This window comes from Thalassophryne amazonica, chromosome 3 (assembly GCF_902500255.1).
Source record: "Thalassophryne amazonica chromosome 3, fThaAma1.1, whole genome shotgun sequence".
In the NCBI taxonomy this organism is placed as follows: Eukaryota; Metazoa; Chordata; class Actinopteri; order Batrachoidiformes; family Batrachoididae; genus Thalassophryne; species Thalassophryne amazonica.
In genome coordinates this window covers 135,558,493-135,572,038 of record NC_047105.1, presented here as the reverse complement: position 1 = coordinate 135,572,038, position 13,546 = coordinate 135,558,493, and the positions used below count along the sequence as shown (strand labels likewise).

Here is a 13,546-nt window from a genome sequence, read left to right as displayed (position 1 = left end):
TACTCCACAACATCCAAATAAACACGCAGCAAAAAAGACAGTCATGTTTTGTTTGCAAAAGAAGAACTTTGTGATTGCGTGCTTTGTTGGGCTCTATGCCATAGAGTTGCAGAGAGAGGAGGAGGAGGTGGAGATACTGAGATTGGAGGAAGCTTGTGCTGTCATGGACGAAAACAAGCTGAATAAATGTGGTGCAACAAGGTTTATATCAAATGTGAGCACACACATGAGAGAAAACAGTGATTTGTAGTGGCACACAGTGAAACGTAACGATGCGCAAAAGCGTGTGACAATTCGTGTCAGTTCTTGGCAGCTTTTCATGTCAATTCGTAATGACGCGTGACAGTATGGGCTCCACCAACCATGAAGAATACACAATGAATGCTGTCACGCTCTGTTACTAATCACCACGATTCGACACACTCAGCTGTGAACTCCACAAATTGAGGGTGAGTCGTCACATTCATTGAAGACTTTTTTGCAGCCAAAAACATGCTCCACAAATATCATGAATGTCACAAGTCGACACGCTGTTAACACTCTGTCACACATTTATGATTTAGCCAGCTATTTAAAAATGCTGGCATACACTGGCGTACGTCGAATAAATTATGGGTAAGTTTAGTGTAAGTTAAGAGCATGTTGAAGCACACTGATATACGTCATAATACGGCGAGTATTTCGAAAAGGTTTGGGCATGCACAATATTTTTGACATATGCAAGCATACGGCTCATACGTCCTGTATACGCAGACCGTAAGTTGTAGGTTAGTTATGCGATTTGTTGACACACGTTTCTTGTAAGTTACTCATAACTCGAAATATGTCCATTGATTGACTGAACAACTGATGCAAAGACTGATGCAGTATTAAAACCATTCACACACTGAGTAAATATAAAGTGTTAATCTCACCTGTTCATTTCAGTTGGATTCATCATCACAGCCTGAAAAAATGTATCCACATAAAGCTTCCTGATTTTGGAAATACTTTAGTTCCTTGTCATGGCCGAAAAAACGTAGCATTTTTAAAGAAGTGCCTCAGAAAATTGAAAGAGTCACATCGCCTCATTCATTCACATCACTGCAGGCATCAGTCGATTCTTCCCACAATGAAAATAAATCCCGTGATCCACCAAGACAAAAATAAAATAAAGTATAATTAAAAAAATGTTAAATTACTCTGTTTTTCCTCCGTGTGGAGGGGAGAGGGCGCACGATAGTGCACGCACACTTGATGACGTGCTCGTCAAAAATTACGTGCACCATCTGCCAAGCAAAAGGGTTTTGCCGGCAGTGGAAAAGCAAACCAGGCCAGACTTAGCATGCAGTACTGATCAGAACCCCTCGGTTGAAATGGAGCTGTCAGCACACGCTGGCTAAATCGTCATGGTGTCACAGGACCCTAAGAACCCGATTCAGATGCGTTGAGTCACGTTACAAATGTTACAAATGTGGCAATAAAATGATTGAGTAACACATCATGCCTAAGTGTAAACGCAGCATTAGTTCATCTCAGTCCACGTGTCCTGTCCAGGGGGAACCATAGACTGATTCATAGTCATCTGTTTCATGCTGCCATATCTGAGCACCTCAGACACCAGTGATGTCTGAAGTACTGGTGAGTCTGAATAATGCTCAATTTGTGTTTTAAGAAGGAACATGTATTTGCATCCTGTTGTTGTCACTCACACCAAGAGGGTTATGGATTTTAAAAACCGGTTCCATGTACTGGCACTTTTACAGCTCAGTGCTTTGAGGGTTGAAGCTCTACGTCCCTGATGTTTTCAGGGAGTCTTTACGGGTAATCTGAGCTCTTCTGATTGATGGCTGAGTTCTAATTTTATATGAACTCAAATGATGATCCAACCAGGTCAGGTCAGCTTTGGAAACACCCACTGGTGCTAAATCCACCATAACATAACATTTCATAGACTAAACAAATTGATAGTAACTGACAGACGAGCTCTTCTTTTCATACCAGCAAGCACACACACACTCACACACGCTCATCTTCAAACACTTATCCAGGATCGGGGTCGCAGGGGGCTGGAGCCTTTTCCAGCAGTCATAGAGAGTAGGGCAGGATGCACCTGGAGAGGACGGCAGTCTGTCGCAGGGCCACACATACAGTAATACAGTACATTGATGTTGAACTGACCGTTGGCTGGAGTTTTGAGTTTTTGTGTGTCTGCTCTCCGTGCTGTCAATCAGCTGGATGAAGGCTGGATGGATGACGACAGGAATGACTTCCTGGATGACCTTCACATGGACATGCTGGAGCAGCAGCACCATCAGGCCATGCAGTTCACTGCCAGCATGCTGCAGCAAGTACGTGCACACACACACACACACACACACACACACACACACACACACACACACACACACACACAGGCATACACACACTCGAGCTTCTTTCACATATGGAGCTGATTAAAGAAGATAATAAAAGCAGAATGAGATAAGGTTCCTCTCCGGGATGCAACAGAAACAGGATTCACGTTTTCCAGTCCAAATGTGAAATGAGATTAAACACAGGACCAGCCATATGTGTCAAACTGGGCCCCACACGGTCACCGATGTTCACCGTTACGTTACTGTGGTCGACAGAAAGAAGGTTATGCGATCACTTCCCACATGGTCCTTTCTGTGTGCGCTTTGTGTGTTCTTCTTTTGTTCACATCGATGCCCTCCATGTGCTCCCTCTGCTTCCAAAGACATTGCAGGTTTGGTGAACTCATCAGCATCCTATCTCTCCAACGCCATAAGGCACATAAGGCTTGACATTCTCTTTCAACCCACTACAATTCTGACATCGCCCGTGGCTGGTCACCAGTGTGGGCACGCTAACTGAAACGTTAGCATGGATAACCCCTAATCCACTAACTGAAAGTTAACTTTTATAACAATAAACCAAAAAATCAGCAGACGTTACGTTAACCGGTAACTTTAGGATTGACTCAGGTCCACTGTCAGCTTACTGATAAGCCAGTTTCGAATTTGATCACCACAGAGGCTTCTGAGTAAATCAAAAGCGATCACAAACCCAAACAAACAATGAGCCTGAGCTTTTGTTTGTAGTCACCCTGCCCACTGCTGTAAGGAAGTGCACTTTTCACACACAACACAGACATGTGGCAGGACACATTAAAGCAAGGCACTTTTCACTCATGGTTTAATTTATAACAAAACTAATTCCGGACAGTTTACAACATTAACAGCACTCTGTCATTTTTACAAAGTGAATTATCGCACATTCTCTTTAAAGTATTGCCCTAATTCTGAAGGTTTGAGCGTTAACCGGGACAAAACGCGCCAGAGCCATTATGAGTCTCCTCTCAACACTTCCCCCACTCCTTCAATCAATCAATCAATTTATTTATATAGCGCCAAATCACAAACAGTTGCCCCAAGGCGCTTTATACTGTAAGGCAAGGCCACACAATAATTATGTAAAAACCCCAACGGTCAAAACGACCCCCTGTGAGCAAGCACTTGGCGACAGTGGGAAGGAAAAACTCCCTTTTAACAGGAAGAAACCTCCAGCAGAACCAGGCTCTGGGAGGGGCAGTCCTCTGCTGGGACTGGTTTGGGCGGAGGGAGAGGAACCAGGAAAAAGACATGCTGTGGAGGGGAGCAGAGATCAATCACTAATGATTAAATGCGAGTGGTGCATACAGAGCAAAAAGAGAAAGAAACACTCAGTGCATCATGGGAACCCCCCAGCAGTCTACGTCTATAGCAGCATAACTAAGGGATGGTTCAGGGTCACCTGATCCAGCCATAACTATAAGCTTTAGCAAAAAGGAAAGTTTTAAGCCTAATCTTAAAAGTAGAGAGGGTGTCTGTCTCCCTGATCTGAATTGGGAGCTGGTTCCACAGGAGAGGAGCCTGAAAGCTGAAGGCTCTGCCTCCCATTCTACTCTTACAAACCCTAGGAACTACAAGTAAGCCTGCAGTCTGAGAGCGAAGCAGTCTATTGGGGTGATATGGTACTATGAGGTCCCTAAGATAAGAAGGGACCTGATTATTCAAAACCTTATAAGTAAGAAGAAGAATTTTAAATTCTATTCTAGAATTAACAGGAAGCCAATGAAGAGAGGCCAATATGGGTGAGATATGCTCTCTCCTTCTAGTCCCCGTCAGTACTCTAGCTGCAGCATTTTGAATTAACTGAAGGCTTTTCAGGGAACTTTTAGGACAACCTGATAACTCCTTAAAATACATAGAACACTGCCAGTGTTCTATGCACACTGGATGGGAGTGTGAATAGACCAACAGTTTTGAGCTCAGAATGTCTCAATATTGCATAATTGAGCAAAGCGATGAATGCATGTGATCGGTGATCCTGAATTACACTTCACAAACAGAATTTTCAGTTTTGTAAATGCCTTTTTTAACAAATGAAAAAATTACGTATTAACAAATATACATTTATTTGTAAAAACCAACACACAAGTTACTCAACTAAACATGTCTTACTCAAAAATGGAAGTTGTTATGGTGACTTTAGTGTTTGACCTTCCTGTGTCCTTGACCTTTGACTATGACCCTTTTTTGTGCTGAAAGGTATCTCCATAGTACTGGTATATATGAACTTAGAAGAGTCTGCAATGATAATTTGCACACTTTTTCAGACACTTTTTTGTCATGACCTCAACAAATGACATCATAACTTCAAAGTTAAATATATATTCTGGATCATCTCATCAAGCCCTTTAATTTGGTGTATGACACAACACATTTTACTCAAATGTGAAATTTGATCTAACTGTCGGTCATCTTTGACCTCAAGCAAAACCCTGAAGGTCAGGGTTGATCAGTTATCCCAGGTAATGGGTTATGGGCAGGGCCATTCACTATATTCATGCAAAGGTTGGAGGCAAAATTTTAAAAATTGTGACCAGGAAAGTTGTTTTGTTGAATTTAGTGTTTGAGCTTTTTGTGACCTTTGATCTTAAGCTTAATCCTTTTGTATGCTGAAAGGACTGCCACATGTGAAGTTGCAAGAGTCTGCGTTGTAAACTGTGTTCTGCAGAACGAGTTAAATGTGAAAAATTTAATGATTACAAAAAAAACTAACATACATGCTAACTAACAGTTTTGACAAGATAACAAATAGGTGAAAGTAATTAATTAAACACAACTCCAATTCAATTGGTAACTTGATTCCGTTCACCTACAGAGGTGGTTCCCAATCTGGGGGCCCCGATATTGTTGCAGGAGGGCACAGATCACTTTGGAGGGTAACTGTCACAAAGTTCAAATGAATTTAAAACATTCACCGTCCTGAGCCACACTCTGAGACTAAAGGAGTGTTCCTGGTGCTTTGGAATTTTGCTTTTGGAGTTTTTGCAACGGGGACAGTTTCCAGATTTAGCAAAAGGAACAACATTGTTCCTTTTGCTAAATTTGGAAATTGTCCCATTGTAGTTCTGAACTGGACAAAATTGTTTTCAAGTGTTGGAGGTTTGAGTCATTATTGTTTTTTTTTTTGTTTTTTTTTTAACTAAGAGCACTTTCAGCTTGGTAGCAGCAGTATTTCTGAGTCATTTTGGTTTCTTTTGACAGAAGAAACACGAGGAGGACGGCGGGACCACAGACACCGCCACGCTGCTATCCAACCACCACGAGAAGGACAGCGGGGTCGGCCGCACCGATGACAGCACTCGTAATGAAGAGAGCTCAGAGCAGGAGATCCTTGGCGATGACCAAACCAACACACTGGGCAGCTGCAGAAAACTGACCTACAGCCAGGACACGCTGGGCAGCACAGACCTGCCCTTCAGCAGCGAGTCCTTTATCTCTGCAGACTACGCAGACACCGACTTCCTTGGCATCCCGGCTGATGAGTGTGAACGTTTCAGAGAGCTCCTGGAGCTGAAATGTCAGATGAGGAGCAATGGACCTCGGAGTCTGTTCAGTCAGGGCGGAGGAGGCCAAGACCATGAGGGTGTCGACAAAGAACTAGAGCTCCTCAATGAGGAACTGCGGACCATCGAGCTGGAGTGCCTGAACATTGTACGTGCCCACAAGATGCAGCAGCTGAGGGAGCAGTTCCGTGAGTCCTGGATGCTCCACAACAGTGGCTTCCGTAACTACAACACAAGTATTGATGCACGACGCCATGAGCTCTCTGATATCACAGAGCTACCCGAGAAGTCTGACAAGGACAGTTCCAGTGCCTACAATACAGGAGAGAGCTGCCGCAGCACCCCTCTCACTTTGGAGTTGTCTCCAGATAACTCACTTCGTCGAGGTGCAGAGGACCAGGGTCTGGCTGGGGCGTCTGGCTCGAGCAGCTCCAGTGGCAGGATGCCCAAACCTCTGCTGACCCCTGTCCAGGAAGCTTCTGGCCCCGGCCTCAGCAGAATCTCTCCCAAGGACCCAGATGGAGTTGTGCCCGGAGATACCAAAGAGAGAAAACAAGTAGAGTCAAGTAAGGCGGGTCGGTGCGCCATGCTTTCCCAGCCGCATTCACCTTACAAGCATGCGCACATCCCAGCCCATGCACAGCACTACCAGAGCTACATGCAGCTGATCCAGCAAAAATCAGCCGTGGAGTACGCCCAGAGCCAGATGAGCCTGGTCAGTATGTGCCGAGACCCCATCGCTCCCACTGACCTGGAGCCTAAGATGGAGTGGAAGGTGAAAATCCGCAGTGACGGTACCCGCTACATCACCAAGCGCCCTGTTAGGGACAAGCTCCTGCGTGAGCGTGCCCTCCGAATTCACGAGGAGCGCAGTGGCATGACCACAGATGATGATGCCATAAGTGAGCTGAAGATGGGACGCTACTGGAGCAAGGAAGAAAGGAAGCAACACGCCATCCGTGCCAAAGAACAGAAGCAGCGGCGCGAGTTCATGAAGCAGAGCCGCTCCGACTGTCTGAAGGAGCAGGCGGGACCAGAGGACAAAAAGGAACCCAGTATCATTGAACTAAGCCACAAAAAGATGATGAAAAAGAGGAACAAGAAAATATTTGATAATTGGATGACCATTCAGGAACTGCTGACCCATGGAACCAAGTCCCCTGACGGTACACGGGTCTATAACTCCTTGCTGTCTGTGACCACAGTCTAGATCCTGTTTTGGGTTCAGGTGAACGGTCAGAGTGGGCGAGAAGGAACGTGATGGACCGTAAATCAGACGGTGCTATGTAGGGGCAAGTTACCTGCCTCAGTTAATGTGGCAACATTTTGTAAATAGATTTTTTGGGGGGTTTTTTTCTGGAGTACACTACGTAGTGAAGAGAAGGTCCAGTTCACGTTCCTGACAGTGGCTGGACTTTGAGACATAATTACACATGACCCTGAATGAAAGGTTTTCAGATTATTTTCAATAATGTTTTCTAACTTTCTGCTTGAAAACATTTTGAAACAAAATATTTGGCTTTGTAAGAAGGTTTATTACAACTGTGTAAAATCTGTGTGCCGTTTATAATAAAACCAGCCAGCATTTACACAATTTTACATTATATTGTTTGTACTATATACTTTTCAATGTTTTCCTGTTACACACTTTATGCTTTTGGAAACAGTATTTTCCTGCACCACAGAACAAGTAATCCTTTTCAAAAGGGCTTTTATAAACTAATACACAAGAATTTTATAACCGCTCCTCTTTATATGGAATGGTGCTGATTTTCCAGAATTCCTGCCATCGACGCTGTTTCACTTACGCAAAGTAACATAACATGATATCTGTGTGTGTGTGTTAAGAGAAACATTTTTTTTTGTCACATTGTTCAAACTGAAATGTCTTTTTATTCTGCAACCACATTGTAGTCCATTTTGCTTTGTCGTGTTTGATATACTGAACAAAAACTGCATAGCAAATCCTTAGTCACACAATTTACTGTCTTGTAAAATGAGAGAAATAATAAATTATTGTTTTATATATGATGACTTTCAAATGTTGGAAATTGTTTTTTGTCACAAGTGTAATATAAAATATGTACATATTTCTTACAAATAACAGGTTTTGTAAAGATGTCTTAATCATACTAAAATTGTAATATAATGTATTCTTCACGATGACATCAGACATAAATGTGGTCGAAATCTCATTTTAAACATTAATACAACAGCCAATGTTCAATGTAAACATTGAGTAGTTTATTGGCATCCTACCCAGAGGATGGAGCAACCCATCCTCTCTGAGCTTTTTTTTTTTACATTGGCGGACTGGTCATGTCTGCACATTTAGGGCACGTGAGCCTCTACCAAGAACCTGGTTGGACTCACATTAACATACATCAGGCTTTTCCCACATGGAGAGGTGTCAGACCAGTTTAAGGGCTCCAACTGACATTCCTTCTACTTGAAGCAGAGAAAAGATGGGGAAGAGGGAGGGTTTGAGATGAAGGGATGCTAAGACTGGAAAGATGACATTTTCTCTTCCTGGTTAATTCAGTTAAATTAATTTCATTCATACAGCGCCAAATCACAGTAAAGCTGCCTCAGGGCACTTCACATGAGTAAGGTCTAACCTGGCTGGAACATGCACACAGGCGAGACACTGGTAAGGAAAACCTCCCTTGATGATGTTGAGGAAGAAACCTCAAGCAGACCAGACTCACTACTTAGGCCATTCTCATAGTTACAAGGCTTTTACAAAGTTTTACCAAGGTGCAGAAGCAAACTGAAAACCAGAATAGCATCAAAACAAAGTGCATAATTGGGATGAGTACACAGTCATTGGCAGGGGGTCGTCCAGCGCCCTGGGATGTGGGGCCAGCATCCATTCATCCATCCATCACATGTTCATGGTGGAGTAAATTCCAAAAGCAGACTGCAGTGTGCTGCATCAGCTTCAGCCGGAGCATCTTGTGGTCAGTTTAGCGCCCTGTGGTGTGTAGCCGTCAGCCTTGTGGGATGTCATCAGTGCCTCAGACGGAGAGAAAAAGAGCAAAATCAGTCAGCCGAAAAAAATGCATACACCTAAAATATGAATTACAGACATAAAGACATGGATGACCTCTAATTTCCTGCTTTTAAACTCAGATAAAACTGAAGTTATTGTACTTGGCCCCACAAATCTTAGAAACATGGTGTCTAACCAGATCCTTACTCTGGATGGCATTACCCTGACCTCTAGTAATACTGTGAGAAATCTTGGAGTCATTTTTGATCAGGATATGTCATTCAAAGCGCATATTAAACAAATATGTAGGACTGCTTTTTTGCATTTTACGGAATATCTCTAAAATCAGAAAGGTCTTGTCTCAGAGTGATGCTGAAAAACTAATTCATGCATTTATTTCCTCTAGGCTGGACTATTGTAATTCATTATTATCAGGTTGTCCTAAAAGTTCCCTAAAAAGCCTTCAGTTAATTCAAAATGCTGCAGCTAGAGTACTGACGGGGACTAGAAGGAGAGAGCATATCTCACCCATATTGGCCTCTCTTCATTGGCTTCCTGTTAATTCTAGAATAGAATTTAAAATTCTTCTTCTTACTTATAAGGTTTTGAATAATCAGGTCCCATCTTATTTTAGGGACCTCGTAGTACCATATCACCCCAATAGAGCGCTTTGCTCTCAGACTGCAGGCTTACTTGTAGTTCCTAGGGTTTGTAAGAGTAGAATGGGAGGCAGAGCCTTCAGCTTTCAGGCTCCTCTCCTGTGGAACCAGCTCCCAATTCAGATCAGGGAGACAGACACCCTCTCTACTTTTAAGATTAGGCTTAAAACTTTCCTTTTTGCTAAAGCTTATAGTTAGGGCTGGATCAGGTGACCCTGAACCATCCCTTAGTTATGCTGCTATAGACGTAGACTGCTGGGGGGTTCCCATGATGCACTGTTTCTTTCTGTTTTTGCTCTGTATGCACCACTCTGCATTTAATCATTAGTGATCGATCTCTGCTCCCCTCCACAGCATGTCTTTTTCCTGGTTCTCTCCCTCAGCCCCAACCAGTCCCAGCAGAGGACTGCCCCTCCCAGAGCCTGGTTCTGCTGGAGGTTTCTTCCTGTTAAAAGGGAGTTTTTCCTTCCCACTGTCGCCAAGTGCTTGCTCACAGGGGGTCGTTTTGACCGCTGGGGTTTTTACATAATTATTGTATGGCCTTGCCTTACAATATAAAGCGCCTTGGGGCAACTGTTTGTTGTGATTTGGCGCTATATAAAAAAATTGATTGATTGATTGATTGATTGATTGATTGCCAGCAGCTAGCCCTGAGCTTCACTAACAGACCCAGAATTTAGATGAAGTGAGGCAGAGACCTGTTCTATTGGCATAAGATGTGTTAAAGGGTTAGGAAGCATAGTTACATACTATGTTATGCTAACCATACGAGAGGGAGAATAGATGTGTCTTTAGTATGGACTTGAATGTCTGTACAGGGTCTGACTGTTTTATCTCTGCAGGGAGATCATTCCATAAAACAAGTCCACAATAAGAGAGAAGGCTCTGTGGCCTGCAAACCTTTTATGCACCCTGAGAATGCATAGCCCGGGCCGGTATATAGGGTATATTAAGCGTAGTTAAGTATGGAGGTGCTAGTCCATGAATAATTTTATAGGTTAGTAACCAAACCTTAAAATCTGTCCTTATAGAGACCGGAAGCCAGTGAAGAGATGCCAATTGTACGTATGCCAGTGTAATGTGGTTGAATGTTCTGCTTCTTGTCAAAACTCTGGCAGCAGCGTTTTCAACCAAGTGGAGACCCCTAATGCTGGACTGCGGTAAACCAGAGAATTGAAAATTGTAGTAGTCCAGTCTAGAGGAGACAAATGCATGGATCAGAGTCTCTTCTTCAGCCATAGACAGGATGGGACGAATGTTATGGATTTTTCGCAAGTGGAAGAATGCAGTCATAATATCTTTAATGTGTAAGTCAAAGGACAGCATTGGATCAAAAATCACCAAAGGCTCCTCTCTTTGTCAGTGTGATGTATGATACACCAGCCTAGGATAAATGTTAACTGTCAAACTGATGTTAATAGATCAAGCGCCATTATTTCAGTCTTGTCCGAGTTTAAAAGTAAGAAATTGTTGGACATCCAGCTTTTCACTGACACAAGGCAACCCTCTAAAGACTTTATGTGTATAACATTACCAGCAGTTTTTGGCATGTACAACTGAGTGTCATCAGCATAACAATGAAAAGTATTCCAATAACGCCGCAGTATGTGCCCGAGGGGTGCGATGTAAAGGGAGAAAAGCAGGGAGCCTAAGATGGATCTCTGTGGAACCCCATATTTCATGTCACCAAGGGCTCCAGCCTATCAATGGTAACAGAACCATAGTGGTGTCTGAATCCATTGCAAGCAAAAGATCATTTACCACTTTACTGAGAGCTGTCTCTGTGGAATGACGTGTTCAGTGCAGACTGCAGTGGCTCAAAGAGATTATTCTCAGTAAGGTGGTCCATGAGCTGCTGTGAAACCACTTTTTCCAGAATTTTAGAGCAGAATGATAGATTTGATGTCAGATGGGGTTCAGATTAGATTTCTTAAGTAATCACTGCAGATTTGAAACATTTGGGAACAGATCCTGAGGCTAGTAACAGATTAATAATTTCCAGCACAGTAGGCCCAAGATTAGGCCACAGGTCCTTAAACAAATTTGTTTGTTGGTATAAGGTCAAACACACTTCTTTTATTAGAAGTTACAAGTTTAATCAGCACACCCAGTGAAATAATATAAAATTTGGTAAATCCAGGTGATGTATCACTGATGGCACGTACCTCAGTAACAGGGTGTAATGATTGGACTAAGGCATGCTGGGATATATTTAACCTAATATTATTTTCTTCTCAAAGTAATCGAAGAAATCTTGGGCTGTAAATGAAGAGTGACTTAAAGGTGGTTGTCTGTGAAGAGGAACATTGAATTATGCTTGTTTTTGTTAATTGAATCAGAGTAGTAGGCCCATGTTGTAGCCAATAGTGCATGCTTATAATCTAGAATAGCATTGTGCCATGCAAAGTGGAATACTTACAGTTTTGAACTACACCATTTTCGTTCTTGACCTCTAGACTTGTGCTTGAGGCCACATAAGCAGATAATGAACCAAGGTGACTGGTTTTTTTGGGGGGGGGGTTTTGCGGGGGGGGGGAGGGTGGCTTTAATGTAGGTGAATCATTCATTTCCAATGTGTAAACTTAATGAGTGAGTGATCTGAAACCACTGACGCAAGAGGCACGATGTCAGTATTTGTGACAGGGTATTTCCACTAATGTGAGATGAACACTGAATGCATTGCTGGAATCATAATATTGTCAGGGTTTGAGTTTTGTTTGTTTTTCTGTTTTATTTTGTTATTTGGATCGGTTGGTTATTTTTGCATTTCTTTGTTTTTTGTTTTGTTCATTCTCTTGCTGGGGTTTTCTGTCTGTCTCTGCTTCTCTTGTCTTTCTCTTGGTTCTTGGTGATGGGTGTTTCTCTCTCTGTGGCCACGCCCTTGTTTTGGTGCTTTCCATGCACACCTGTTTCTGATTTGCTGATTGCCACCTGGGGTTATATAAGCTCACTGGGCGTGTTTGTCCTTCACCAGTTTGACATTTTCTTTCACCAAAACATTAAATCTAGGCTTGCATCTCAAATGTACCTTCTGTCAAATTGTAGCCGACTTTCAGGACTTCTTTTTAATAAAACCCTCCTCTGTACCACTTCATCATGAAGCTGTATAACTGGGGATACCAAATGCAAAACATGCACTATGCACAATTTCTTCAATCACAGCCACAGAAGCCTATAACTTCTTCTGGGTTGTCTGGGTGTCTTGGTGGCTTTCCTCACTCTTCTCCTACTTGCACTGTCACTCAGTTTTTGAGAACTGTCTACTCCAAACAGATTTACCATAGAGTGCCATACTGTTTGTATTTCTTCATAACTGATGTAAATCATGTTCAAGACATATTCAGTGACTTGGAAATGTTCACGTATCTGACTTGTCAGAAGAAAACTGGCAATTAAATTGATTATTTACAGGTATTATACCAAAGGGGCATCCCATCATCTTGGCTTTTATATTTTTAATTAATTTTAATTTAAGTTGTAGAGATTTACTTTCAGTTTGAGTCTAAGCAAGATAATTTTACATTTGTTTATATTGAGAAGCCTGATTTAATTTTTGTATTTGAAATGCCATAAACAAATACTTTTGCAAGCCACTGTATTTATCATGTTTATATTGTAATGGTTTGGTAAAACAGTTGCATGTTCATTCCTTCTTATGAGTATCTGTAAAATTATTTTTATTATCGATTTAACATGTCATCATAATCATTCAGATGAGCTGCACTGACGTACTGACTCACAATGACACAATGTTTTTGAATATGTTGCCAATGTTCACGTGTAGTTCACAAAATTAATCCGTGCCAGAGATTTTAAACATTTCCAAATTTTCTTTGCGCAGTTGCACACTGCCACGTACAGTTTACAACAAGTTTACTCTATGGCACGCCAGATTACACGCCAGTGCGGGGATCAAATTCATGCAAGTGTCAAGATACCTTAAGGGGTGTCTCAGCTGAGTCCCCTGAGGCAAACTGCTTCTGATTCACTGAATGAATAAGCTGTGTCAAGTATGGGAGA

General features: G+C 42.4%; 1 protein-coding gene across 3 annotated transcripts in view; it reads left to right on the top strand.

Moving 5' to 3' along the window:
* The window catches only part of pdzrn3b (PDZ domain containing RING finger 3b), a 441,562-nt gene extending 433,645 nt beyond the window's left edge, over positions 1 to 7,917 (top strand). For all 3 annotated transcript variants that reach the window (XM_034167479.1, XM_034167481.1, XM_034167480.1), the window contains 2 exons: positions 2,214 to 2,330; positions 5,574 to 7,917. In XM_034167479.1, coding sequence (XP_034023370.1) covers positions 2,214 to 2,330; positions 5,574 to 7,085 — 1,629 coding nt within the window. In that variant the 3' untranslated portion in view covers positions 7,086 to 7,917. The remainder of the gene's footprint in view (positions 1 to 2,213; positions 2,331 to 5,573) is intronic.
* Positions 7,918 to 13,546: the final 5,629 nt, after the last annotated feature.